At 47.5% G+C, this 25,550-nt stretch overlaps 2 protein-coding genes across 3 annotated transcripts in view; both read right to left on the bottom strand.

Annotated features, from left to right (window-relative positions):
• Pacs1 (phosphofurin acidic cluster sorting protein 1) overlaps positions 1 to 2,438 on the bottom strand; it is a 148,286-nt gene extending 145,848 nt beyond the window's left edge. For both annotated transcript variants that reach the window (XM_008822247.2, XM_008822249.2), the window contains exon 1: positions 1,867 to 2,438. In XM_008822247.2, coding sequence (XP_008820469.1) covers positions 1,867 to 2,216 — 350 coding nt within the window. In that variant the 5' untranslated portion in view covers positions 2,217 to 2,438. The remainder of the gene's footprint in view (positions 1 to 1,866) is intronic.
• Positions 2,439 to 3,441: 1,003 nt separating this feature from the next.
• Positions 3,442 to 25,550, bottom strand: part of Sf3b2 (splicing factor 3b subunit 2) — a 25,062-nt gene continuing 2,953 nt past the window's right edge. The window contains exons 5-21 of the mRNA XM_029558182.1: positions 24,287 to 24,401; positions 19,994 to 20,103; positions 19,554 to 19,650; positions 19,130 to 19,221; positions 18,611 to 18,826; positions 18,328 to 18,465; positions 18,080 to 18,160; positions 17,669 to 17,896; positions 15,841 to 15,990; positions 15,151 to 15,240; positions 14,931 to 15,038; positions 11,944 to 12,051; positions 11,533 to 11,675; positions 11,352 to 11,453; positions 4,267 to 4,366; positions 3,980 to 4,165; positions 3,442 to 3,668 (exon numbers count right to left, since the gene is read on the bottom strand). Coding sequence (XP_029414042.1) covers positions 3,597 to 3,668; positions 3,980 to 4,165; positions 4,267 to 4,366; positions 11,352 to 11,453; positions 11,533 to 11,675; positions 11,944 to 12,051; positions 14,931 to 15,038; positions 15,151 to 15,240; positions 15,841 to 15,990; positions 17,669 to 17,896; positions 18,080 to 18,160; positions 18,328 to 18,465; positions 18,611 to 18,826; positions 19,130 to 19,221; positions 19,554 to 19,650; positions 19,994 to 20,103; positions 24,287 to 24,401 — 2,136 coding nt within the window. The 3' untranslated portion in view covers positions 3,442 to 3,596. The remainder of the gene's footprint in view (positions 3,669 to 3,979; positions 4,166 to 4,266; positions 4,367 to 11,351; positions 11,454 to 11,532; positions 11,676 to 11,943; positions 12,052 to 14,930; positions 15,039 to 15,150; positions 15,241 to 15,840; positions 15,991 to 17,668; positions 17,897 to 18,079; positions 18,161 to 18,327; positions 18,466 to 18,610; positions 18,827 to 19,129; positions 19,222 to 19,553; positions 19,651 to 19,993; positions 20,104 to 24,286; positions 24,402 to 25,550) is intronic.

Here is a 25,550-nt window from a genome sequence, read left to right as displayed (position 1 = left end):
ACTGTGTTAGACATAAAGGAAGACTGGAAAAAACACATTTTACTAACAGCAGACTGACCCATGCAGGATGGAGCACAGGACTTTTATGCTTGGAAAAGCGGGACTGGCAATCAACAATAGACAGGCCTGTATAGAGAGACGCCTGCTCATAGCCAGAAGGCATACCATCTATACTAAGCTCTCACTCGGGTTTGGGGTCATCCTAGGACTCTGGCCAAAGTAATGTTGCTTCTGTTTTCCCTAAGGGAAGGACAGAGGAAGAAAAAGGCAGAGAATGCTGAACACAGAGTGTATAGAGTAGAGGGTCCAGGTGGCAAACCTTATAGCATTATCTGGTGAAGACTCAGAGCCACACTTTCCAACCAGCGATTCCATTCCTACATACAAAAACATTTTAAAGACACTTTTGCATAGGAGCACAAATTCAGGGTGCGTGCGTGATAACAAATAGAAATTAACCTACATGTTCATCAGAAGAAAAATGATACATAGTACTTCATACAACAACCTAATACTGTTAATCAAAGTCTTAAAAACTAGAGCTACCAGACAACATTGATGATTTGCATGAGCCCAAGTTAAAAGTCACAGAATATATGAAGTATGTTAGCATTTCTTCGAGTTTCAAAAACATTCAAAACTAAAAGATATATTGCTTAGAGGCTTATATGTAGTAAGACTACAAGACAAGGGAAAAGATAAACACTATTTAGGAAAGTGTTTGCCTTTGTAGGGAGAGATGTGGTTCAGGAAGGGGCACCCCAAGAGAGCTTCGACAGGAAGGGTAATGCTCTATTTTTCAGACTGAGTGACATAGAAAAATATGCTTAACATTTTTCATGTCCCATATATGTATATGATAGCGTTCTAAAGAGAGGGAGGGAAAAAAAGAAACACAAATGGAGGTGAGGGCGGAACCGGATGATGTTCCCAATCTCTGACTGGAACACACATCCATCTGCCCACAGCTAGGCTACGAGAGTAAGGACAGAGCCCAAGAGTCAGCTCAGCTGAGAGGCAACAAAAAGGACACCTCTAGGCAGTTCTTTGTATTTACTGGGTGAAACCAACTCTGCAGGCTGTCTACCACTGGACCAGCCAGGTCCAACCCACTGTACACTGTCCCCAAAGAGTTGAGAGACTATTTGGTCAAAGAAAAACACAAATGTCTTGAAACCCAAGCATATTTTTTGGTGGCTCCAACAGAGAGAAATGAATTGAATTTAGGAACAAGGCAGTCATTTTTACAGAGCCCTGCAGAGCTGGGAGACCCTGTGACCAGCGTCTAGTGGGAGAAGGTAATGAAAAATGCACTTGAGAACACACTCAACACAACCCCCAAACTCACAGCCCAGAGTCCTAGACTGTGTGTCATGTAAAGCGCACCGACGGACGTGGACGTGTGTACTGAAACCCCAGGCGTCACTACACCGGGCTTTTACTTGCAAGAGGTGACAACCGAGTTCAGCACATGCAGAACAGATTGGGAAACAATAATATCGAAAGCCATCTCTACCACATCTGTGTAACATACGTACAGCCCAGGGGCGCCAGCGAGACCGGAAAAAGAGTGACTTGCTGGGGAAAACGGACAGTCAGGAAGGCCGGGTTTGGTCGGACCAAGCCATGGAAGGCCCCGGGCCGAGTCCAGGAGGCCAGGCTAGCGCCGGGAGGGGAAGAGGGTGGTCCCGGCTCAGGCAGAAGGTGCAACTGCCCAGAGAGAGCGGGTCCCCATGGCAACCGTGCGGGGACCAACCGCCAGGAACCCCCCCCACGCCCCGGGATGCCACGGGAGGGATGGGGAGGCGGGGCCTGCAGCAGAGCCCCCCTGCCCTCACGCACCCCCGGCCCACGCCCGTTGCTCACCTGGGCACGCAGCTGGAGGAGCTCCGGTCCACCTCCCAGGTGGCGTACAGGTTCATCTGCACCGGGGCGGGGGTGCGGCCTGGCCCGGGGCAGCCGGGAGGCGCGGAGCCCGAGGCCACCGCCACGGCCATGGAGGTGGAGGTGGACGAGGACGAGGACGAGGCGGCCGCCGCCGAGGTGGACGACGACGACGAGGTGGCCTGGGCTAGTTTGGGGGGCGTCGGCTGCGGCTGCGGAGGCTGCGGCGGCGCCGGCTGCTGCTGCGGGGACTGCGCGACCCCCGAGCCTCGCTGGCCGCCTCCGCCCCCGGCGCCTCCGGGCCCAGAGCCCGCTCCTCCGCGTTCCGCCATGGCCCGGCCGGGGGTCGGTGCCGCCGGGCTCGGGAGGCCTGAGGCGGCGCCGAGTGGCTTGCAGGCTTCCCTGTGGCGGCGGCGGTGGCGGGGGCTCGGCGCTGCTCCTCAGCCCGAGTCACGCACGCGCGTCTCCTCAGCCCGCGCGTCTCCTCAGCCCGCGCGATCGTCGCGCTTGCCCTTCACCGCCTGTTGCGGCCCGCGCTGCCGAGACGCTGGGTGGGTGTGTCCGGGGAGGGGGCGGGGCCGGCCCCACCCAGCCTACGCAGAGGGGCGGGGCTAGGCCGCGCGGAGCCAGGGAGGGGGTGGCGGTCCGAGTGCGCAGGGGCTCCTCCAGCGGAAACCTGGGGTTTCCGGGGCGCGGCCCCGAGGGGAGTGCGGGAGCGCGCCCGTTCCCGGGGTTCCGCACTGCGCGGAGTGGAGGCCGCACCCGCCGGGGGTCATGAGTGGCGTGGAAGGTGGCCAGCCCGCCCTGGCGACCCCTTCTCGGGATTGGAGGCCTTTTGCTCTCGGCCGGGAAAAGGGGCTTGGTGAAGACCCCGCGGCCTGTCGCCGCCCCGCCGTCAGTGAGCTGGCAGGGCGAGGGCAAAGGCCCGGGAGCCCGCGCTTCTGCGCCCCCCCCGCCCCAGGCCCCCACTGCCAAGTGAGCTGGTACTAAAACCCTCGAGGCTGGAGCAGCTGCCCATCCCCATCTCAGCCTAGCATGCTGTACCTTCCCACATCTTCCTCTGCCCAGTTCTCAGCAACTGTGGGATCCAGTGCTCCAGCCTGGTCTAGCTGGTCGAGGCCTCAGCACCAGAACCCTGGGAAAGCAAGCCCACCTCTACACACATATGTCCTAGTACTGGTGCTACTCGGTTAGCAGGGCCTGAGGACAATTTAGATTTTGAGAAATAGATGTTCTAACAGGTAAGTAGGCCTTTCAGCCACAAGGTCAACTGGGAAGGCCTGACCTGGCCTACTTCCCTAGCCCAGCCAGGGTGCTAAGCTGGCTATTTTTATTCCCCATAGACAAAGTAGTAAGGTCAGACCAGACCTTGATGTACTTCCCCAGGGGCCTTCCAGTGGCGTGCGGGGAGGGGGAGTAGATAATAAATTATGCAATTTCAGTACAGCAACCTCTGGTCTCTAGTCTGGAGGGGGGCAGTCTGTGGTTGTAGGCAAACACTATATGCTTTTGCGGAAGGTGCTTAAAAGGAGGCAGGAGGTTCAAAAATATTACATATTCATCTTTCCTTGGGAAACAGCTTTATTTACAAAACAGGTCTAAAATAAGAACACGAAGTGACAAGCCTAGGGAAGTGCAGTGCTAGCTCTTGGGAGTATGACATCCAGGCATCCAGGCAAGGGCCTAAGGGAAGGCCAGCTGTGTGAGGGGACCTAGAATTTGAACTCCTTGTATTTCTTGCTGCCCCCGCGGCTGTCCTGGGGCTGAGCTTTCCTTTTCTTTTGCTATAGGAGAAAGACAAACAGGTTACAACAGGTTAAACAACCCCAACCACCAAAACAAGGAGGGCAGCCCGATGCTGACATAGAAGTTGAGGAAAAAGCAGAATCTGGACTCTGGTCCCACCTCCCTCTCAGACTTGGATGAATCCCTTCCTTTCCCTGTGTCATGGTCCTTAAAGAGGGCTGTGGATGGAGGATTTCCAGTTTTCCAACTCGAGGATTGGCAGCGGCAGTGAGTCCACCCTCCCTCCCACCACCAGAGCACACTGCTCCTGCTCCCGGACTGTCACTCCTGATTTTCAGAGAGCTCCCACCTTCTGTTTAGCAGCATGCTCGGCCACCATGTCACTGAAGTCTTCCTTTTCCACTTGTGCCTGTTGCTCCCGCACATGCTCCTCATACTTCTGGGTCATGGCCATGGGGTCCAGCTCCAACTCCTCAGGTGCCAAAGCCACTTCCACACCCTGCAGCTCAGGGGCTGGGCCCTTCCGGCTCATGACCTGAATAAGAGATCCAAACCTTTACGTCTCAAAAAAACTCACAGAGGTACTAGCTCCATCCTGTCACCAGCCCCCTAAAGCAGGGTCCCACAAATGCTTACCGTGGACATATCATAAATGTGGGTTGATCCCATCATGGCCCCTCCAACAGTAGCTGTTCTCTTCTCTGGCAACACAGTGAACAGCTGAGGTGTCTCACTTCTGCAAAGGATAAGATAGTGAAGCCCAATAAGGAACAACTGGGTCTCCAAAGTCAACAAGAAACAAGTGGCACTCCACTCAGATCCCTGGAGAAAGCCAAGATAACCAGAGTCATAGGGGCCATGAGACACTTGGGTTAGTCAGTGCCGATCCTAGGAGATACGATCAGGAAGGGGTACAGAGACTGAACTATGGGATTCCTTGAACAGTTAGGGGGCCAGAACCAGGACTCTGACACAAAGGTTGAAGGTCAGAGAGGCTAACGTTTCCTAGAGAGTGTTAGGACAAAGAAGATGACAGGAGAACAGCCTAGAGTCAGCCTAGATGGCTCAGGTAAAAGCCTGATCTGGAGTTTGATCCCTAGAACCCATGTAAAGGAAGGAGAAAACCAACTCCACAAAGTTGTCCTCTGACCTCCACACATGCACATACAACAAAATAATTTAAAAAAAAAAAAAAAAAAAGAATATGGCTATACAGCAGATCTTGCCCAGAAGTGGTGCCTAACGTTCTAATGTATACAATTCATACTTCCAAAGACGCAAGGGCTCTACTACCACTTTCAAGGACTGTACTTAGAACACAATGGCAAATCCACCACCGTCACCCTAGACTGTCTTCACCTATCCCCTGAAGAGGTGACTTGACACAGCAGACACCTTAGAATTCAGACTCCTGTCATGCCTCAAAAATGCACTGAGCTCAGCGGTTAAAAGAGTGCATATTGCTCTTGCAAAGGACCTGAGTTCAAGTCCCAGCAACTACATGGGGCAGCTTACAATTTACCTGTAACTCCATCTCCAGGGGATCTGATGCTCTCTTCTGGCCTCTGTGGGCACCCCTCATGCAAATAAAGTGTGTGTGTGTGTGTGTGTGTATTTTTAGTGCACTGTAGCTTCTGATGATCATATGAATAAATTTAACCCTTTAAAAATGTTTTGTTACATTTATTCGTGCGTGCGTGCGTGCGTGTGTGTGTATGTACATACCACAACATGCATGTGGAGCTTAGAGAAGAACTTGGCGGTAATTGGTTCTCTCCTTCACCATGTAGGTTCTGGGGGATTGAATTCGGGTCTGCAAAGGTTGGTGGCAAGTGCATTTCTTTAACCCATGAATGATATCTCGCCAGCCTAAATCAAAATTCTTTACCATGACGTGTAAAGTATTCATACTCTGGTCCCATACCCAGTCCTACACTCTGTCCCCTGTACCCTGCTGTTTTCCTTCCTTTGATATGCAAAGCTAAAAAATTCTGCATCTCTTCTACATAAAATAACAATAAAAGGGACAAAATACATGAAACCATGGTTTTTGAAGACACCAGAAGAGTTTCGGGGCCACAGAACCAGGGAGACCTGTAAAGAGCTGAGAGGGCTCTGTGAGTTGATACAATGATTCTCAAAGTCCAGAGAGATCAAAGCAGCCAGAGACTAGAACAAGACCGCTAAAGGGGCCTCTGAGGTGCTAGGGGAGCAATGAGGACACTGTAGGGACAGTAACAAGGCCAAGGAAGGAACCGCCTGGTAGGATCAGCAGTGAACACTCACAGCTGCTCAGTCAGGCTGGAGAAGGATGCCAGTTCCCACAAATCAGACAGTAGAGTACACAGAATCTTCTGGGCTTTGCCTCCTAGTGGAGATGACTGAACATTACTTCAGTTCTGCTAAGAAACCTAAGTAACTATATACTGTTCAAAGCTGAAGATGTCTAAGAATACAAAAATACCCTGTGGCCAGGTAATAAGTAAATGTCACAAGGCCAAGCAGCCAGTAAGAAACTACCAGACACAGCTAGGCATGGCGGTATGTACCTTCATATAATCCCAGGATTTAGGAAGCTAAGGCAGGAGAATCATGAGCTCAAGGCCACCTTGGTTACGTATTGAGACACTGTCTCAAAAAAAAAGAAATTATCAATAATAAGGAGAATATCAATCAACCCAGAAAGCTTTTGGTAGCATGCATTTGATACACCTGTAATCCCAGCACTTGAGAGATGCAGGAGGATCAGGAGGAGAGTTCAAGGCCAGTGTACTTACATGACACCCCTTCTTCAAAAAAAAAAAAAGCAACCTAAATCAATCTAGAACTGGTACATATTAGCACGCAGATGCATTAAGATGTTATTACAGGAGCTTGGAAGATAGCTCCATAGGTTAAGTGCTTGCTGTGCAAGCATGACAACCTGAGTTTGGATCCTCAGAACCCATGTCAAAAAGCAAAGCATTACAATATACATGTTTAACCCCCACATTGGGGCAAAATAGACAGGCGGATCCCCTGGCCAACCAGTGTTACTGAAATAGCAAGCGCCAGGTTCAGTGAGACCCTGTCTCAAAAAGTAAAGTTGACAACATGAGAAAAATCAGAAAAAGAGCAAGAGAAAACTGACACATTACTTACCAGGGAACAAAGGTAAGGACAACTACTGATTTCTCATCAGAAATGTTGAAAGAAAACACTGGAGCAACATGTTTCAAGTGTTAAAGGGAAAAACACATTAACTTAGAATACTATGTACAAACAACTGTTGAAAAATGAAAGCCAAATAAACTCTTAAAACTACAGGAGTTTATGGACTGAGACGGGATGGCTCAGTCCATAAACTGCTTGCCACATACGCATGAAGACCCGGGCTTGATATCCAGGACCCACATACAAAGCTGGGTACAGGGGCTGGAGAGGTAGCTCAGTAGTTAAGAGCACTGGCTGCTCTTGCAGAGGACCCAGGTTCAATTCCCAGCACTCTTGTGGCAGTTAACAACTGTCCCTAACTCCAGTTCTAGGGGATCCAACACCCTCTTCTGACCCCTGAGGGCACTGCACAACATAGGCACACTTACATACATGCAGGCAATACATTCATACACATAAAAATATTTTCAAAAAAACTTGGGTGTCAGCACACACCTATAATCCCAATGCTGAGGAGGCATTTTAGCCAGGTTCAGTGAGGGACACTGTCCTAAAAAATAAGGTAGAAGGCCAGGCGTGGTGGTACACTCCTTTAATCCCAGCACTAGGGAGGCAGAGGCAGGCGGATCACTGTGAGACCAACGCCTACACAGTGAGTTCCAGATCCAGCTGGGGCTGCAGGGACTGTCTCAAAACACAAACAGGCCAGGTGTGGTGGCACACGCCTTTAATCCCAAAAAAACCAAACCCAGGTCCTCCGCAAGAGCAGCCAGTGCTTCGTTACCTAAAATTAGGCAGAAGCTAGGCATGATGGTACAGACCTTTAGTCCCAGCATTTGGAAGACAAAACACTGTGTCTACGTCTAAGGAAGGGACAGAAGCAGGCAGATTGAGGGCAGCCTGGTCTATAGCTGGCAAGTTCCAGGCCAGCTGGGGCTACAGGGAGACACTATCTCAAAAAAAAAGAGGGGGTGGGGGTGGGGGCTGGAGAGATGGCTCAGCTAATGAAGCACTGGCTGCCCTTGCAGAGGACCTGGGTTTGGTTCCCAGCACCCACATGGCAGATAACAACTATTCATTACTCCAGTTCCAGAGGAATCCTACGCCCCCTTCTGACCTCCATGGGCATTGTACAACATTGGTGCACTTATACACATGTAAGTAATACTCATACACATAAAATAGAAATAATAAAATTTAAAAACAAAAAATAAGGCAAAGTGCAACTGAGAAGGACACAATCTCTGGCCTCTATGCACATGCACCTGCACACACATAAGCATGTTCATATGCACACACAAGCACCAAAAATAAAAAAGCTGATTTATGACCACTGTTTACACACACACACACACACACACACACACACACACACACAAAATGTACAGAATCTCTTAGGGCAAAAGTAAAATGATACCAGTAGAAACCTGTACAAAGAAATGAAAGAACACTGAAAACAAAACTAGCTGGATAGCATAGGGTTTTGTTGTTTTTTTTTTTAATTCTTACTTTATGTGAATGTACTGCCTGCATACATGTAAGTGTACCCAAATTGTGCAATGCCCACGGAGGACAGAAGAAGTCAGATCCCCTGGAACTGGAGTCATAGATGGTTGTTATCCACCACATAGGTGCTGGGAATTGAACCCAGGTCCTCTGCAACAGGTCTGTGCTCTTAACGGCTAAGCCATCTCTCCAGCCCCAGATAAGAGTGTGCATGTGTATGTTTATGAAGGAGTGCACCTGTGTGTGCAGGTACACATGGCTGCATGTACATGGGTGTGGTGACCAGACAACAACTCAAGCTTCCTCCTCAGGAGTCATTAACTCATTGTTCTTTGAGTTTTGGCTTTTAAGAGCAAGCAAACACCATTATATCGAGAAGTAGCTTCCCAATGCTGGGACTGCAAGCACGCACCACCATGCCTAGCTTCTATTCAGATGGGTTCTGGGGATCAAACTCAGGACCTCACACTTATGAGTCAAGCACTTTACCAACTGAGAGATCTCCTAGTCCCCAGGACAGGATTTATAACATATGTAAAATACATGACTACAATAGTGTAAAGAACAGGAGAGAAAGTATTCTGTTTTTGAGACAAGGTCTCACATGAAGCCCTGGCTGGCTTGGACCTCAGTATGTAAACCAGGCTGTCCTTGAACTCAGATTCCCTTGCCTCTGCCCCAGTGCTGGAATCAAAGTGTGCATCACCATGCCCGGTAGCTGTTAGGTTCCGCATATCATTGCTAGTGGTACAGTATCACTGAAGGTAGATCTTGATGAGGACTACTAAAATACCAAACAAAAACTTACAGTTAATAAGCCAAAAAAGGGAGCCAGGGAAATGGCTGTCAGTAGAGTGGCTTGCCTCACACATAAGATTCTGAATTTGGATCCACAGAATCTACATAAAAATCCAGGCAAGGGCTAGAGACATGGCTCAGCACTGGCTGATCTTAAAGAAGATCCAGGTTTGAATCCCAGCACCCACAAGGCAGGTAACTACTTCCATAACTCCAGTTCCAGGGGATCCAAAGTCCTCTTCTGACCTCCATGAGCATTGCTTAACATGGGTGCACTCATACACAGGCATAACACTCATACACATAAAAGTTTTAAAAAATAATTTTTTTTTTTTTTTTTGAGACAGGGTCTCCCTGTAGACCCAGCTGTCCTGGAACTCAGCTGTACTGGAACTCACTATGTAGACCAGGCTGGCCTTGAACTCCAAGAGATCTGCCTGCCTCTGCCTCCCAAGTGCTGGGATTAAAGGCGTGCGCCACCATGCCCGGCAAAATTAAAAAAAACTTTTTTTAAAAAAAGACCCAGCTTATACTTGTAATCTAACAGCAAGGGAGGACGTGGAGCCAGGTGGATCCTGGAAGCTCACAGGCTAGTCAGCCTGGCCCATATGGGGAGTTACAGACTGATGAGAAAACAAACAAAAGGTAGAGGATGCCCAAGGACTGACACCTGAGGTGATTCTCTGACCACATGTGCCACACCTGCACCCACACATACATGAATGCACATACATACACACACAAGCCAACAAAGGAGATAAAATGGATTCAAACGGGCTGGAGAGATAGCTCAGCGGTTAAGAGCACTGGTTAAGAGCACTGCAGAAGACCCAGGTTTGAATCCCAGCACCCACATAGCAGCTAACAACTGTCTGTAACTCCAGTTCCAGGGAACCCAACAGCCTCTTCTGTCCTCCTTGGGCATTGCACAACATGGGTTCACTTACCTACGTGCAGGCAACACATACACATAAAACAAAAATAAAAATTTTTTTTAAAAAATGGATTCAAACAAAAAGTATCCAACTAGGCTGGAGAAGTGGCTCAGGGTAAGAGCACTTGTTCTTCCAGAGGAACAGGGTTCAATTCCCAGCACCTGCACGGTGGCTCTGTCGTCTCTTCTGGCCATTGCAGACATTCACACATACCAGTAAACATATGGGCAATCAAAAAACTTGTACAGAGGCTGGAGAGATGGCTCAGTGGTTAAGAGCACTGGCTGCTCTTGCAGAGGACCAGGGTTCAATTCCCAGCACCCACATGGTGGCTATGAGCCGTCCTTAACTCCAGTTCCAGGGGAATCCAAAGCCCTCTTCTGACCTCTGCAGCATTGCACAACACGGGTGCACTCACATACATGCAGGCAATACACTCATACACATAAAATAAAAAAAAATAAATATTTAAAAAAGAAACTTGTACAAATAAAAATAAGTAAATTGGCCAGGCATGGTGGCGCACGTCTTTAATCCCAGCACTTGGGAGGCAGAGGCAGGCGGATCTTTGTGAGTTCGAGGCCAGCCTGGTCTACATAATTCCAGGACAGCTGGGGCTACAAGGAGATCCTGTCTCAAAAAGACAAAAAAAAAAAAAGTAAATTATTAAAAAATGTCCAACCAGGAGGGCATGGTGGCTCAAGTCTTTAATCCCAGCACTCGGGAGGGCAGAGGCAGGCAGATCTCTGTGAGTGTGAGGCCAGCCTGGTCTACACAGTGAGTTCCAGGCCAACTGGGGCTACAGGGAGACCCTGTCTCAAAAAGAAAAAAAAAAAAAAAAAGGTCCAACCAATCCAAAGAGTAATAGGCAAGGGAGGGGGAGTCAAAAAATAGGAGAACAAAAAGTCATTTCATGACAAAGGGGTCAATTCTGAACAGTCCTACATGTCTATAGACCTAAAGAGAGCTGCAAATCCATGACTATGTGAAACCTGCCTTGGGCCTTTGCGCTGACTACAGACCTACCTGACACTTCCCTGACATTCACTTCTAACACCACTTCCTCAATGAGGCCTTCCAAGACCCCCATCCTCTATACTCCACTACCCAGTTTCCTCTGCTTCACCACTGCTATCCAGACCTAAAATTGCCTTACTCTGATCACCTGTTTACCTCACATGTCTTTCACTGCTGGCTTCCTACCGGCACAAACTTGGTGTTTAATAATTGTTAAGAGAAGGAATACGGAAAAACGAAATAGAAATCAGCCAACCAATCTAGAGAATAGAGAAGTGAAATCCCCCCTCACTATCCGACAGGTTCTCTCACCCATCCATCGCTTCCTCAATCTTCTTCTTCCTCAGTTCAATGAGTTCTGGGGTCTCCATTCCAGCTGGCACTGACGAGAAGCCACCAGGGGTGATGAGGCCACTGTGAAGAGAAGAAGCTCCATGACAAAGAGAAGGCCCCAAAGACAGACAGGCACTTCAGTCACTGCTCCGTCTCCCACCTGTCTGCAGGTGTGATAAAGCCGGTCTCATCTGGCTTGTCTTCATCACTTTCCTCCTCTTCCTCTTCTTCTGAGGACTCCTCATCGGATGGCTCCAGTTCCCCCCAAGGGGTCCGGTCAATCTCCTCTTCTTCAGTTTTGGTCTAAAAGAGACCACTTATTCATCCAGTAAGCATTTACTAAGCATCTACTATGTGCCATGCTGCTGTACACCAAAGGGTTGGAAAAGTAAACAGACAGCACTATCTACTTACATAGAGCTCATATTCTAGAGGGAAATTGTACTACATCTCAAGAAAATGTATGTCCTTCTTCAGTCCTAGCTCCCTGATAATGAAGCTACAGACCAACTACCCCTACATAACCTTTATGGCATTAAGAAAAATCAAGTTCAGCAGCCCATGGCCCTACCTGAAATTCAGCAGCATTGGTTCCAAACACGTCGCCATAAAGTGGTTTACCAGTCTCATCTACTGGGGGTTTGCCCCAGCCACCAGCATGGTATCCAAAGGAACAGCTCTGCAGGAGAGGGAACACAAATGAGTGCTTCTAAACTCCAAAGACCGAAGGCCTAGAGCAAAGTTACACTCCAAAGAATAGAGCTCATACTTGAGAACTACAGCTGCAAAACAGAATGGAATGTTAAAAAGCATTTAAAAAAAAATCAGGGGCTGAGGAGATGGTTCAGTCATTAAAGTGCTTGCTGAGCAAGCATGAGGTTCTGAGTTTAAGTCCCCAGTATCTACATAAAAGCTGGGCTCGGCTGGTGGAGGAAGCTTGTCGCAGACCAGCAGATTCCAGAGCTATTTTGGTTAGACTACCAGTCTAACCAAAATAACTGACTTCCAGGAGGTTCAGTGTGAGACTTTGTCTCAAAGAAGGTAGACTGCTCTTGCAGATGACCTGAGTTCAATTCCCAGCACCTATATGGTGCCTCACAACCATCCTTAACTCCAATTCCAGGGGATCCAATGCCCTCTTCTGGCCTCCAAGAGCATTGGACATACATAGTACACTTACATACATGCAGGCAAACACCCTTATACATAAAATAAAAATAAAATCCAGGTGTGGTGGCACATGCCTTTAATCCCAGCACTCTGAAGGCAGAAGCAGATGATCTCTATGAGACCAAGGCCAGCCTCGTCTACATAGTGAGTTCTAGGCCAATGGGGCTACAGGGAGACCCCATCTCAAAAAACCTAAAATAAATAAAATGCACCAAAAAATAATACTAAGATGGAAAGCGAGTGAACAAGACACCCAGTGTTAACTACTGGCTGGCCTGTTTGCCCAGAGCACACTCATGCACAGAGAAATAAACCCTAGCAACAAAATAAGTACCAAAACCCTGGAGAAAGCAGGATCAGCCAGGACAACAGAGCACACTAATCCCTCACCCTTCAAGGGTATAAAGTATGTGCTACCTGAATCCAAAACAAGGACTTTAAGAATCAGGACTCCCGCTTATTCTTCCCAGTTTTGAAAGGAAGCTGGTTAGCCAGCCAACCGTCTCACTTCACTAAAAAAAATCTTTTCTTTTGCTTTTTGAGGCAGGGTCATCCTATAGGCACAGCTAGCCTGGAACTATGTAGACCAGGCTGGACGTGATCTCACAGGGATTCACATGCCTTTGCCCCAAGGGTGCTGGGATTAATGGCATGCCTCACCATGCCTGGCCTTCATATAAATTTTCGTATGAAGCTTAACAATACTATTTTCACTATAATTTTTCTAGTGTCTATTAATACTTTTCAGTTTAATGCTTATTTAAAAATAATTTATGCCATTCTTGAGACAGGATTGTTTTGATCTATCCGTGTATATATCAGAGCTACTTAGACACAAATTCACCAAACATTAAATTTGGTGACTTGAGTGGCAAAATTGTGGATAATTTCCTTTCATCTTTATACTTGTCCTTTTGTTTTGTGGGGTTTTTTTTGTTTGGTTTTGGTTTTGAGACAGGTGTCCCTGTAGTACCAGCTGATAGATCAGACTGGCCTCAATCTCAGTATCTGCCTGCCTCTGCCTACCGAGTGCTGGGGCGAAAGTCGTGTACCACTGCATCCAGCTTATCCATTTTTTTTTTTTTTGAGACAGGGTCTCCCTGTAGCCCCAAGCTGGCCTGGAACTTGCTATGTAGACCAGAACTGGCCTCAAACTCACAGAGATCTGCCAGCCTCGGCCTCCTGAGTGCTGGGACTAAAGGCGTGAGCTACCATGTCCAGTGGGTGTGCACATGCCATGTGTATGGAGGTCAGAGGACAATTTGCAGGAGTGAAGCCTCTCCCTCACCATGTATGTGGTCCCAGGGACTGAGCATACATCTTCAGGACTGGCAGTAAGCACCTTTACCTGCCAAGCCATTTCATCAACGCAGTACTCAGCAATTTTGACTGGACATTTTATCAAGAGCATGTTCTTTTTGTTTTTAATTTATTCTTGCTGGCTCTACCACCTGTTTACTAGAATGTAATGGGGTTTTTTGGGGGGGGGTGTTAATTACATTTATTAACTTGTGTGGCATGCCTGTGAAGGCCAGGAGACAACATGTGGGAGGGAGTTCTCTCCTACTATTTGGGTCTCAATGATCAAATTTAAGTTGTTAGACTTAGCAGGAAGCACCTTTACCCACTGAGCCATCTCCTTGGCCCCATGTTAGTGTTTATTAAAAATAAAACCAAGCCAGGCGAGGTGGTGCATGCCTGTAGTCCCAGCACTCGGGAGGCAGAGGCAGGTAGATCTCTGTGACTTCAAGGCCAGCCTGGTCTACATAGTGAGTTCCAGGACAGTTGTAGAAATAATAAATAAATAAATAAATAAATAAATAAATAAATTGAAAACTATTACTTTTATAAGGGGAGGAAGGAGGCTGCAGAGGTGGCTTAGCAGTTAAGAGCACTGGCTGCTCTTGGCAGAGGACCCAGGTTCAATTCCCAGCACCCAGATGGCAGCTAACAACCATCTAAAACTCCAGTTCTAGGGATCCACTCTCTTCTGTCCTCCATGGGCACTGCACAACACAGGTAGACTCACATACATGCAGACAATACAGTTATACACATAAAATAAAAATAATAATTTTTTTTTAAGGGGAGAAAGAAGGGAAATGGCTCAGTAGATAAACCCAGCATTAGGGGATAGAAACCAGCATATCCCAACCAGCAAGCTTCAGGTTCAGTGAGATCCTGTTTCAAGGTAGTTAACAGTGACAGAAGATATTCCACATCCTGCTCTGGCCTCCAAAGGCACACACACCCACATGCTCACATGTATGTACCCCCACACACACACATACACACACATACACAAAGGTGGAACCAGAAAAAGAAAATAAAAGTCATCCTCTGTCTAAAGACAGAGGCAGCCAAGAGTGAAATCAAGTGCACTCTCACCTCAGGGATAGGCGAATTCAGCCCAGGAATTTTCAGATTGGGGTAGGATGGGGGTGGTCCATATCGCTGCATGGCAATCAGCCACGGGGGAGGGACCTTGTGGGCATTCTGTGGAAAAACAGAATAGTAAGATATTACCTACTTTCCCTACCCTGTCTCGCTCTTCTGCCCCCATTCTCACCCTCCCTCCAGCTTCCTTGGGCATCCAGTCAACACTTACTGGTCCTACTGGCATCCCCAAGGAAATCCGCAGCTCATCAGATAGATCTCCTGGCTTTTTCTCCTTCAGTCGTGTCTCAAACTCCTTCCCCTGAGGAAAAAGCACAGCATGCTCTATTGGAGCCCCCAGACATCCACTGAGAGCTCAGTGGCATGAGAACATGAGAACAGACAGAAAGGCCAATTCCCATCAGATAGAACATCCCATAAGGGCCTGTCTCCTACTCGGACTCTGGCTAGAGTAGGGAAAGGAAGGAGATTAGACCCCTTGCCACTGATGCACTTGGACAAAAACACCAGCTGAAGCACCTGCTTTCTGGCTCACAAGTTAGGGCACTGGACAGTCCTTGCCAGCATCCTTCTACCTCAAATATCCTTTGATGCCATGGTGATTAGCATTTCAAAGAACAGGAAAAAATAAAACTTTCTCCCATCCCAAATATTACGTTTCTGAAAAACAATTCCCACTTGGCCATGGTGTCCCTAAACCACCTACCGCAAACACCATTCAAATGCGTAGTATCTCTCTTCTAAAAGGACCTTCTTTTAACCTATTGCACACTGTCTCACTGAAAGGCAGGAATGGGCAGTTTCTAAGGCTGGGGGCCACTGTACCAGCTTTGCAAGCATCTCTAACCAGTCACAACACCAAGACTCAACCTTGCCCTCCCTCCCAGTCCCTCGCCCAAACCTCATAGTATAGGTCCCCATGGATGGTCAGCTTTGGCTTGGTCTGCCACTTGAAGAAGGCATCATGCAGTTTCTGGTAGTCAATATCAATCTTCCCCATCTTGGGCCGAACCTTCTCTCGCATTTTGGACTTCATGGTCTTTTGTTCTTCCTGTAGAAAATGGCAGAAGACAGAAGTTACCAGGTATTCACCAGTTCTTTGGTAGAAGATCTGGTTCCTGCTCAAGGGATATCTCGTTTGTCTCACTCTGAAAATTATGAAAATGCACCCAGTTCAAACCCTTAAAAATTCCATAATCCAGTGATCCGGGGAGGGTAGTTCAATGCGTGCCAGAGCACCTGCTTAGCATGGACGAGCTCCTGAGCTCAACCCTAGCACTGAAAAACAACACAATTCCTGCTGAACAAAATAGACTTAGTATAAGAAATCAGCCTCAGCTCTTTATGTCCACAAATTTTTTTTCCAGGCAGGGGTGGCACATGCCTTTATCCCAGCACTCAGGAGACAGAAACAGGTGGAGCTCTATGAGACAGAAGCCAGCCTGTCCTACATAGCAAGTTTCAAGTCAGCTGGGGCTACAGGGAAACACTGCTTTAAACAAGCAAATAAACAAACCCAAAATAACAACAAATTAACTTTTTTTTTGGTGTTTTTGAGACAGGGTCTCTCCATAGCCCCAGCCGGCCTGAACTTGCTATGTAGACTAGACTGGCCTTGAACTCACAGAGATCCTGCCTCTGCCTCCCAAGTGCTGGGATTACAGGCGTGGGCTACCACGCCTGACTAACAAATTACTTTTTTTTTCTTGGTCTTTTTGAGACAGCTGTCCTGGAACTCACTATGTAGATCAGACTGGCCTTGAACTCACAGAGATCTGCCTGCCTCTACCTCCAGGGTGCTGGGATTAAAGGCGTGCGCCACCACGCCAGGCCCTGGATTTTTTTTATGCCATGGACAACTAGTACTCAAGGTATTTATTAAACTGAGGCCAGGTATGGTGGCACCTGCCTTTAATCTCAGTACTTAGGAGGCAGGCAGGTGGAGTCCTGTGAGATTGAGGCCAGCTTGGTCTACATATAGAGTTCTAGGCCACCTGGGGCTACAAGGAGACCCTGTTTTAAAAAAATTAAATTAAGGGGCTGGAGAGACAGCTCCACTGTTAAAGAGCACTGACTATTCTTGCAGAAGACCCAGGTTCAGTTCCTACCACCCACATGGCAGTGCACAACCATCTGAAACTCTAATACCAGGGATCTAATGCCCTACTCAGGCCTCCCTGAACACATGTAGTACAGTTTCATACATACAGTCAAAACACTCATATGCATAAAATAAAAGTAAATCTTTAAGGAAAATATTTAACTTAAAAAGCTACACAATCAAGCCAGGCATGGTGGCGCACGCCTGTAATCCTAGCACTTGGGAGGCACAGGCAGGCAGATCTCCGTAAGTTGAAGGCCAGCCTGGTCTCCATAGCGAATCCAGGCCAGCTGGGGCTACAGGGAGACCCTGTCTCAAAAAGAAAAAAAATTAAAAAGTTACAATCATCATTTGAGTCTCTAGTCACAATAGTATCAGAAAAGGTGAGCTGACTAAGCGAAGGCAGAGGGAAAAGAGAGAAGACGAAGCTACCTTCAGTACCAGAGGTCTTGAAATGGAGCAAGAGCAACACTCAACAGACCCAAGGTCTGTCTTTCCTGTGTCCTACAGTGCAGACTTCTAAACCGGAAAGAGATAGACTAGCAACTGGTGGTTTGGGGAAACTAAGTCCTGTTCTAAACGAAGGGTATTTGTGGCTGAACCCATTTGTGCCCCAGCCTGGCCTCACCTTCTCCTGGAGGGCCTCCCGCATCTCCTGAATGCCTGTGCGTTTGATGAAGTCTGGCAGCTCAAAGGGGGGCTTCTCAATGCCCCGTTTGCCCTGCAGGTACTTCCGCTTGAAACACCAGTGACGTGGCACAGGAACAGAGTTCCGAGTGGCCTTGAGGTGAACTAAGAGCTTAGGGTCTTGTGCTGTCACATCATGCATCTCCACAACATCAGGCCGAGCCACCAGCTGGAAAACATTACAACCCTGTGTCTAGAAAGCCCATTCCTTAGCTAATACTGGTCTCTTTCTCAAAGGACCCATACCAAGCATTCTTCAAAGCCCTCCAAAACAAACCCACATGGAGGCAGAGTGCGTTGCACATGGTTTCCCAACCAGGCTCCAGATTTGCTGGGTCATGTCAGGTCTCACCTGCTTGAGTTCTGCCACAGTAAAACGGTTCATTCGGCGCAACTTCTTTTTGGATAACTTAGGGGCTTCTGGCTTCTTTTCCTAGAAGAGAACGAGACCATCTCTTCAGGTAGAACTCGGGTGGGAAACCCATTGCCCAGCCCACCTCCATCCTAAGCCATGAAAGCAAGCTCCGCACCACGTCCCTGAAGGCAGCACATCAGCCACCGAGGCCTTGCATCTCTCCCCAGCTGTGAGGTGGGCCTGACCTGCTCATCATCACTGCTGTCATCATCACTGTCCTTGTGCTCCTCTTCAAAGCCCTTCTTCTTGGGGACAGCAGAGTTCTCCATTTTGTCGAGCTTCTCTGGCTCCTTCTCTTTCTCTTTCTTCACATCATCAGTTAGCTGAGGAGAAAGACCATGTAGAAATCCCATTCCTGAGAGCCCCCATTCCTGACCCGTGTGGAAACAATGCCCCTGCAGCCCTTTCTCAGTCCGACCTATGTTCCCCCTTGAGATTGGCCCCCTCAGAGCACACCGATTAATCTACCTTGAAAGCCTCGAAAATTCTCTTGAAGAAGATGAAGTTGGGCTCGTAGATTTCAGGTTCTTCAGCCACATACTCGATCTCAACGTCAGCGGCAGGGGAGTCAGAGCCTCGGGACCTGGCCGAATCCTTCTCTCGGTCTCCAGAGCTCTCGGCAGATGCCGCCCGCACTCTCTGGGGCTTTTTCTTCTTCTTTCGGTTCCGACGCTTCCGGTTTTTCTATCAAGACAGGAAAGACCACCCAAGTCAGAACCCCAGGCCTGCCCTCACCACTAACGGTTCAACACCCAAGGCTTTATCTAGGAGGCCGAAGCCAAACTCTTGCCTCAAAAGCTGTGTACACTTGGGTAAGTTGCTGTACCTCCTGGAACCTCAGCCTTTCCAGCTGTAAATGTAGAACTCGGAATTTAAAGGGATTTATGGGAATCAAATGGAAAGTATCTGCCAGACACTTAAGATGGAAATGGGCAGGTCCCAAGGCCCCTCTCCAGACAATCCTTCCAGAAGAGTTCCATCACATACCTCTTTTTTGGATATGGACACCGTATCCTCCTCAGTCTCTGATGCTGACTGGCCCAGGGATGAGCGAGTATCTGTTTCCATTTCCTCTTCCTCTGTCAGAGAAGGAAGTGGCAATCAACTCTCCAAACAGTGCCCCTCCCAGGCTCACAATAACTTCATAATCAATTTGACACAGGATTTCATGTAGCTCAGGTTAGCCTCATACTCAGTTTGTGTAGCCAAGGATGACCCTGAACTTCTGATTCTCCTACCTCGACCCCCAAGTGTTAGAGGTGTAGGGATATACTAACACTCCCAGTTTTCACAAGCACTTTGGACAGCAGCTGCTCTCTACACCCTTCTCTTCTCAGGGACAGGACAGAGGCAGAAGGATGCAGCCCCAGTGCTCCAGGTTTGTGCTGCGGCTGCAGGGCACACCACTCACCCTGCTGAGAGTTCATCTCTTCCTGACGGCTCTCCTTCAGCTGCAGAATCTTTTCCAAAGCCTGTGGGATCTTGGGACCCACAGAGGGGTCATCCATCTGCCAGAGACAACACAGTCAGAAGGGGTGAATCCCAGTGCTTTCCTCCTCCATCTCTTGTACTAGAAAGGCTAACTGGATGATGTACACAGTAGGCAGTAGGACTTAACAAGGCTTCAACAGGTTCCTTACCCATCATAGGTAGAACCCCAGACTTCTGCCCAAAATGTCTCCTAGGTCCCTCTTCTCTATCCTAAACACATTTTAGGTAAATCTGATGCCTAACTGCACCCAAGAATGTAAATCCCCCCACAAACCTCACAGACCCCTCTAAAGTCCTAAGAGTCCCCTTTCAAGTCACAAGTCACACTTTTCTGACCCTTCAAGAAATCAGCAGTCTCACCTCTCTGTTCTCATCTCCAGGGGGTGGTGGGGGACCCCGAGGCCGAGGAACAGGGGCCCCCATTGGCAGGACAGTGGGAGTGGGGCCCACAGGGACTACTGGAGCAGCAACTGTGTGAAGGAGAAACCCCATGTCAGATCAGACTCCTTTAAGATAACTGTCTCCTTGCCTGGAGCCATGGTGGTGGGGGCCATGCTGATGCAGCACTAGTGGTGGGGGCCCTGGTGATGGACACCTTGGTGGTAGGGGGCCTGGGGGGCAGGAGGTGAGGAAAATGGAGCCTGGGAGTACTCTCAGGATGCTAGGAATGCTTTGGCTCTTGGTTCACATGCTGGTTGCATGGGTACATGTGGTATGTGAAAATTTATGACCTATACATTTGTTATAGGTACTTTTTCTTCTTTTTACTTTTGGTATTTTAAGGTCATATAGCTCATGACCCTCCTGCCTCAGCCTCCTGACTGCTGGGATTACAAGTGTACACCATCATACCTGTTCTTCCAAGTAATTTTTTTTTTTTTTTTTGGTCTTTTTGAGACAGAATCTCCCTGTAGCGCCAGCTGCCCTGGAACTCGCTATGTAGACCAGGCTGGCCTTGAACTCACAGAGATCCATCTGCCTCTGCCTCCTGGAGTGCTGGGATTAAAGGTGTGTGCCACCACGCCCAGACTGCAAGTAATTTTTTAAGTTTTTTTTTTTCATTTTTTCATTTATTATTTTTATTTTATGTGTATGCGTGTATTGCCTGCATGTAGGTAAGTGCACCCATATCGTGCAATGCCTGAGGTCAGATGAGGCTGTCAGATCTCCTGGGACTGGAGTTACAGTTGTTAGCTGCCATGTGGGTGCTAGGATTCAAACCCGGGTCTTCTGTAAGAACAACCAAGCGTTCTTAACTGCTGAGCCATCTCTCCAGCCCCCTAGTTTGTTTGTTTTTTTTTTTTTAATTTTATGTTGGGCATGATGGTATATGCCTTTAGATTCAGCACTTGGGAGACAGAGGCAGGTGGATCTCTGTGAGTTCAAGGCCAGCCTGGTCTACATAGTGAGTTCCAGGCCAGCTGGGGCTACAAGAAGACCCTGTCTCAAAAAAAAATAAAAAAAAAAATTTTCAGTGTTTTGCCTGACTGGATATAGGGCACCCATGTTGTACAGTGCCTGCGGAGGCCAGGTGGTATTAGATCCCCTAGAACTGGAGTTACAGACACTTGTTAGCCACCATGTGGGTGCTGGAAACTGAACCAGGGTCATCTGCAGGAGCAGCCAGTGTTCTTAATAGCTGAGCTAGCTCCAGCCCCACATGTAATTTTTGAAATGTGACATACATAGTTGTCCCATGATACCCATAGGGGCTTTGTTTCAGGATTCCACCCTAATATTCAAATCTCAGGATGTTCCAAGTGCTTTATATAAAGCTGAACAGTATCCACATATAACCTATACCTAGTTTCCTGATTTTGATTTTGTTTTTTTAAATAATTTATTGAGAATTTCATATAGGCATATAAGGGGTTTTGATCAAATCCATGCCCACTCCCTCCCCTCCAACTCCTCCCATATCTCCCCATCAATTTTTTCTGATTTCATGTCCTTTTTTTTTTTTGTAAATGGGGCTTTTTGCTACTAACATTCCCACCTCTAAAGAGGTAACCCTAAAATCTTTTAGGGATTAGGTAAGAGCTCCCAAATACTTTTGACGTTTCTGGCCTTTGGAACAGTGTGTTGTTAAGAGGCCCAAGGACATTTTGACTTTTAGCCAAGAAACTGGGTACTTTTCTTTGGGGTCTTCTTACACTAACAGCCTAGCCAATTCCTACCTTCTATTCTTATCATACCATCCTCTAAAGAGGTTACCCAGCTTGCAGATAGGGAATAGGGACGCAGACCGCTCTCTGGCTTCTTCCATGCTGAACAGTGATGCAGGGTGAGACAACTGGGGTACCCCTTCGGTGGGTCTATCTAAGACTCCCAAATTGCATAACTCTTATTATCAAGTGGAGGTAGGCTCTAGGTGCTCTCAGGCAGTCCCTAGATTTCTCAGTCCCTAAGTCAGAGGGAGGCAGGAAGAGGCACTCTCTTGTGGTCTGCTAAGATCCCAGCCGCTACACAGATGGAGGTGGAAACCCACCCCCCTTTCCTGGGCTTTTTAACTCTAATACCTAGTACAGTGCAAATGCTATGTAATAAAAAGCTGTTCTATTTATGGAGGCTGGAGAGATGGCTCAGCGGTTAAGAACACCAGTTGTTCTTGCAGAAGACCCAGATTCGAATCCCAGCACCCACATGGCATCTAACAAATGTCTGTTAACTCCAGTCTCAGGGGATCCGACAGCCTCTTCCATCCTCCACGGGCATTGCACGACATGGGTGCACTTACCTACATGCAGGCAATACACGCATACACATAAAATGAAAATAAAAAAATTTTTAAAAAGTTGTTCTATTTAAAGAGTTTTTTTTTTCTCTTTTTGAGACAAGATCTCCCTGTAGCCCCAGCTAGCCTGGAACACACTATGTAGACCAGGCTGGCCTTGAACTCACAGAGATCCGCCAGCTTCTGCCTCCTGAGTGCTAGGATTAAAGGCGTGTGCCACCACACCACCTACTTAAAGATTTATTTTTATTCATGTGCATGCTTTTGATGAATGTGTGCCACATCTGTGTGGGTGCCCATGAAGTCCAGAAGAGGGAGTTGGATCCTCTGAAACAGGAGTTACAGGTGGTTGTGAGCCCCCCACCAACGTGGGTGCTAGGAACCGAACTAGAAGAGGAAGCAGTCTTAACCTGAGACATTTTTCTACTCACAAGATTTTTTTTTTTTTAATTTCACGTGTATGAGTGTTTTGCTTGTGTGTGTTTAAGTGCAGCACTTGCATGCAGTCCCCACAGCAGCCAGAAGAGGGAACTGGAGACCTGGCTGCTTTTGTTGAGGACCCAGATTTGATTCCCAGCACCCACCCAGCAGCTAACAACTGTCCATAACTCCAGTTCCAAGGGATCTGATACACTCTTCTGACCTCCACAGGCACTGCATGACACGGGTACACTTACATACATGCAGGCAATACATTCATACACATAAAAAGAATAAAATATTTTTTAAACAAGAGGGGATTGGATTCTCTGGAACTGGAATTACAATACAAACAGTTGAGAGCTGCTGTGTGTGGAGAACTGAACCTGGGTCCTTTTCAAGAGCAGCCACTGACACTGGGTATGTGTGTCTATGAGTACATTCAAGTGTGAACGCAGATCCTTATGGGGTCCAGAAGAGGGTGTCAGATCCCTGGTGCTGGGATTTACAGGCAGTGAGCCACCTAACACGGATGCTGGGAATTGAATTTTGGTTCTCCACAAGAGTAGCACTCAATCTTAACTGCTGAGCCACCTCTCCAGTTAGTGAATGCTTAGGTGCAGAACCCAGGATACTCAAGTGTCTACTACCCTTAAAAAAGTTTCTAGGCCCAGCAAGGTGGCACACACCTTTAATCCCAGCACTTGAAAGGCAGAGGCAGGCCAGCCTGGTCTACATAGTGAGTTCCAGGCCTGTCTTGAAGAAAAAACAAAAGTCTCTGAAGTGCCAGGGTACAGCTGAATGGTAGAGCACATGCTCAGTATTCTCAAGGCTCCAAATTCAATCCCAGCAGGGAGAAGAAAAAAACTTGGGGGCAGGGGGGAGGGAGTTAAAGATTTTTTTTAGATTTACTTTTATTTATATGTATATGTGCCTACATGAGTTTGTGTCACCATGTTCATACAAGTGCCTATAGAGGCCAGAGAGTATCAACTCCATTTGGAGTTGGAGTTACAGACGGTTGTGACACCATGTGGGTGCCGAGAACTGAACCTAGGTCCTCTGCAAAAACAATAAATGTTCTTAACTCTAGTCCCTGGATTTTGTTTGTTTTTTTGTCTTTTTGAGACAGGGTCTCCCTGGCCTGAAACTCACAATGGAAATAAGGCTAGCCTCGATCTCACAAGAGATCCATCTTTAATTCCAGCCCTTGGGAGGCAGAGGCAGGCAGACCTCTGTGAGATCGAGGTCACCGTGGTCTACATAGTGAGTTCCAGGCAGGTTGGGAATAGGGAGACCTTGTCAAAACAAAACAAAGCAATAACAAAAACAAAAGATAGGATCTCAAGTAACCCAGAGTATATAACCTAGAATGACCCTTGACCTTCTTTTTCTTCCACCTTCCAAGTAGTGGGTTTAACAGGCATGGGCCACCATGACCAGATAAAAAGAAATATTTTTAAAATCGCCTTTGCCCTACTTCTACTCCACAGTCTTACCTCGAGGTCCCAGAGGAGTGCGAACACCAATCTGACCCATGTCTTGAGGCCGTGGGACTGGAGTGCCCATCTTGGCAATCTCCTGCTGTCGTTCCTGCTCTAGTAACACAGCTGCCTACAGAAAGGAAGTGGGAACAGAGATTCAGAGTTGGCACAGAACCTGGCAAATGTGATCCTTCTGCCAGGTAACAAGCCCAAGGAGAACAATCAGGAGACACTCGGGTTTTGCCATGGCCTCCACACCTACAATTCCCTGCTGATAATCAAAACAGAAAACTCTCATCACAGTGGAAAATCCTGGAAATACAAGAAAAACACCAGGATATTTCTGGTTCCTAGAACAGAATTTACTATTTAGTCATATATTACCTCTACTTTTCAATGAGTTTTCTTCCCCAAAAGATGAACTATTTAGGAAGAACTATGAATTATTTTCTTATGCTTACCCCTTAAAATTTGCCACAACCTGGACAAAACCAGTATTTCATACATATTTCCATACTGTGTGTGTGTGTGTGTGTGTGTGTGTGTGTGTGTGTGTAGTACTGGCTTGTGTTTTGCTTTCTGAGACAGGGTCTCACTGTGTAGTCCTGGCTGCTCTCGAACTCAAGAGATTCCCCTCTGCCTCTGCCTCTCTAGTGCTGGGATTAAAGGCATGGGCCACCATGCCCTAAAGTTTTTGATGCTTATTTTCTAATAATACTCCTGAGTTACCCACTGAATAAAAATGATACAGTACATTATGGGCAGAACACCTTTTATATCATTTGCAAATCTATACTCATCACAGTCTAAATCAAGTAAGTCCACATCAACTATAAATGACTAAATAGCTCAGCATTCTCTGCAAGGTACTAAATGATGTCATACATAAAAACAGAAGGAGTCCTAACATACTATATGGATCCTATAATGGATTAAAAAGTAAATGTCATAGGTTCCATGGGTCATCATAGAGATTCTGCTACATACATACTCTTAGTCTGAGGGTTTATTAACCCTCTAAAAATTCAAAAATCATTTTTAGCTGATAGGATATATAAAATCAGGTTGCACATAGTCTGCTACACCTGGACTATAGGAAAAATGGAAATCTTTAAAAAGATATTGGGCCGGGCATGGTGATGCACGCCTTTAATCCCAGCACTCCAGAGGCAGAGGCAGAGGCAGAGGCAGAGGCAGGTGGATCTCTTTGAGTTCCAGGCCAGCCTGATCTACATAGTGAGTTCTAGGCCAACTGGGGCTACAGGGAAACCCTGTCTCA

This window comes from Nannospalax galili, unplaced genomic scaffold, assembly GCF_000622305.1.
Source record: "Nannospalax galili isolate Female #2095 unplaced genomic scaffold, S.galili_v1.0 scaffold1328, whole genome shotgun sequence".
Lineage (NCBI taxonomy): Eukaryota > Metazoa > Chordata > Mammalia > Rodentia > Spalacidae > Nannospalax > Nannospalax galili.
Note: the sequence above shows the minus strand (reverse complement) of the source record. Positions and strands in the feature narration are given on the sequence as shown.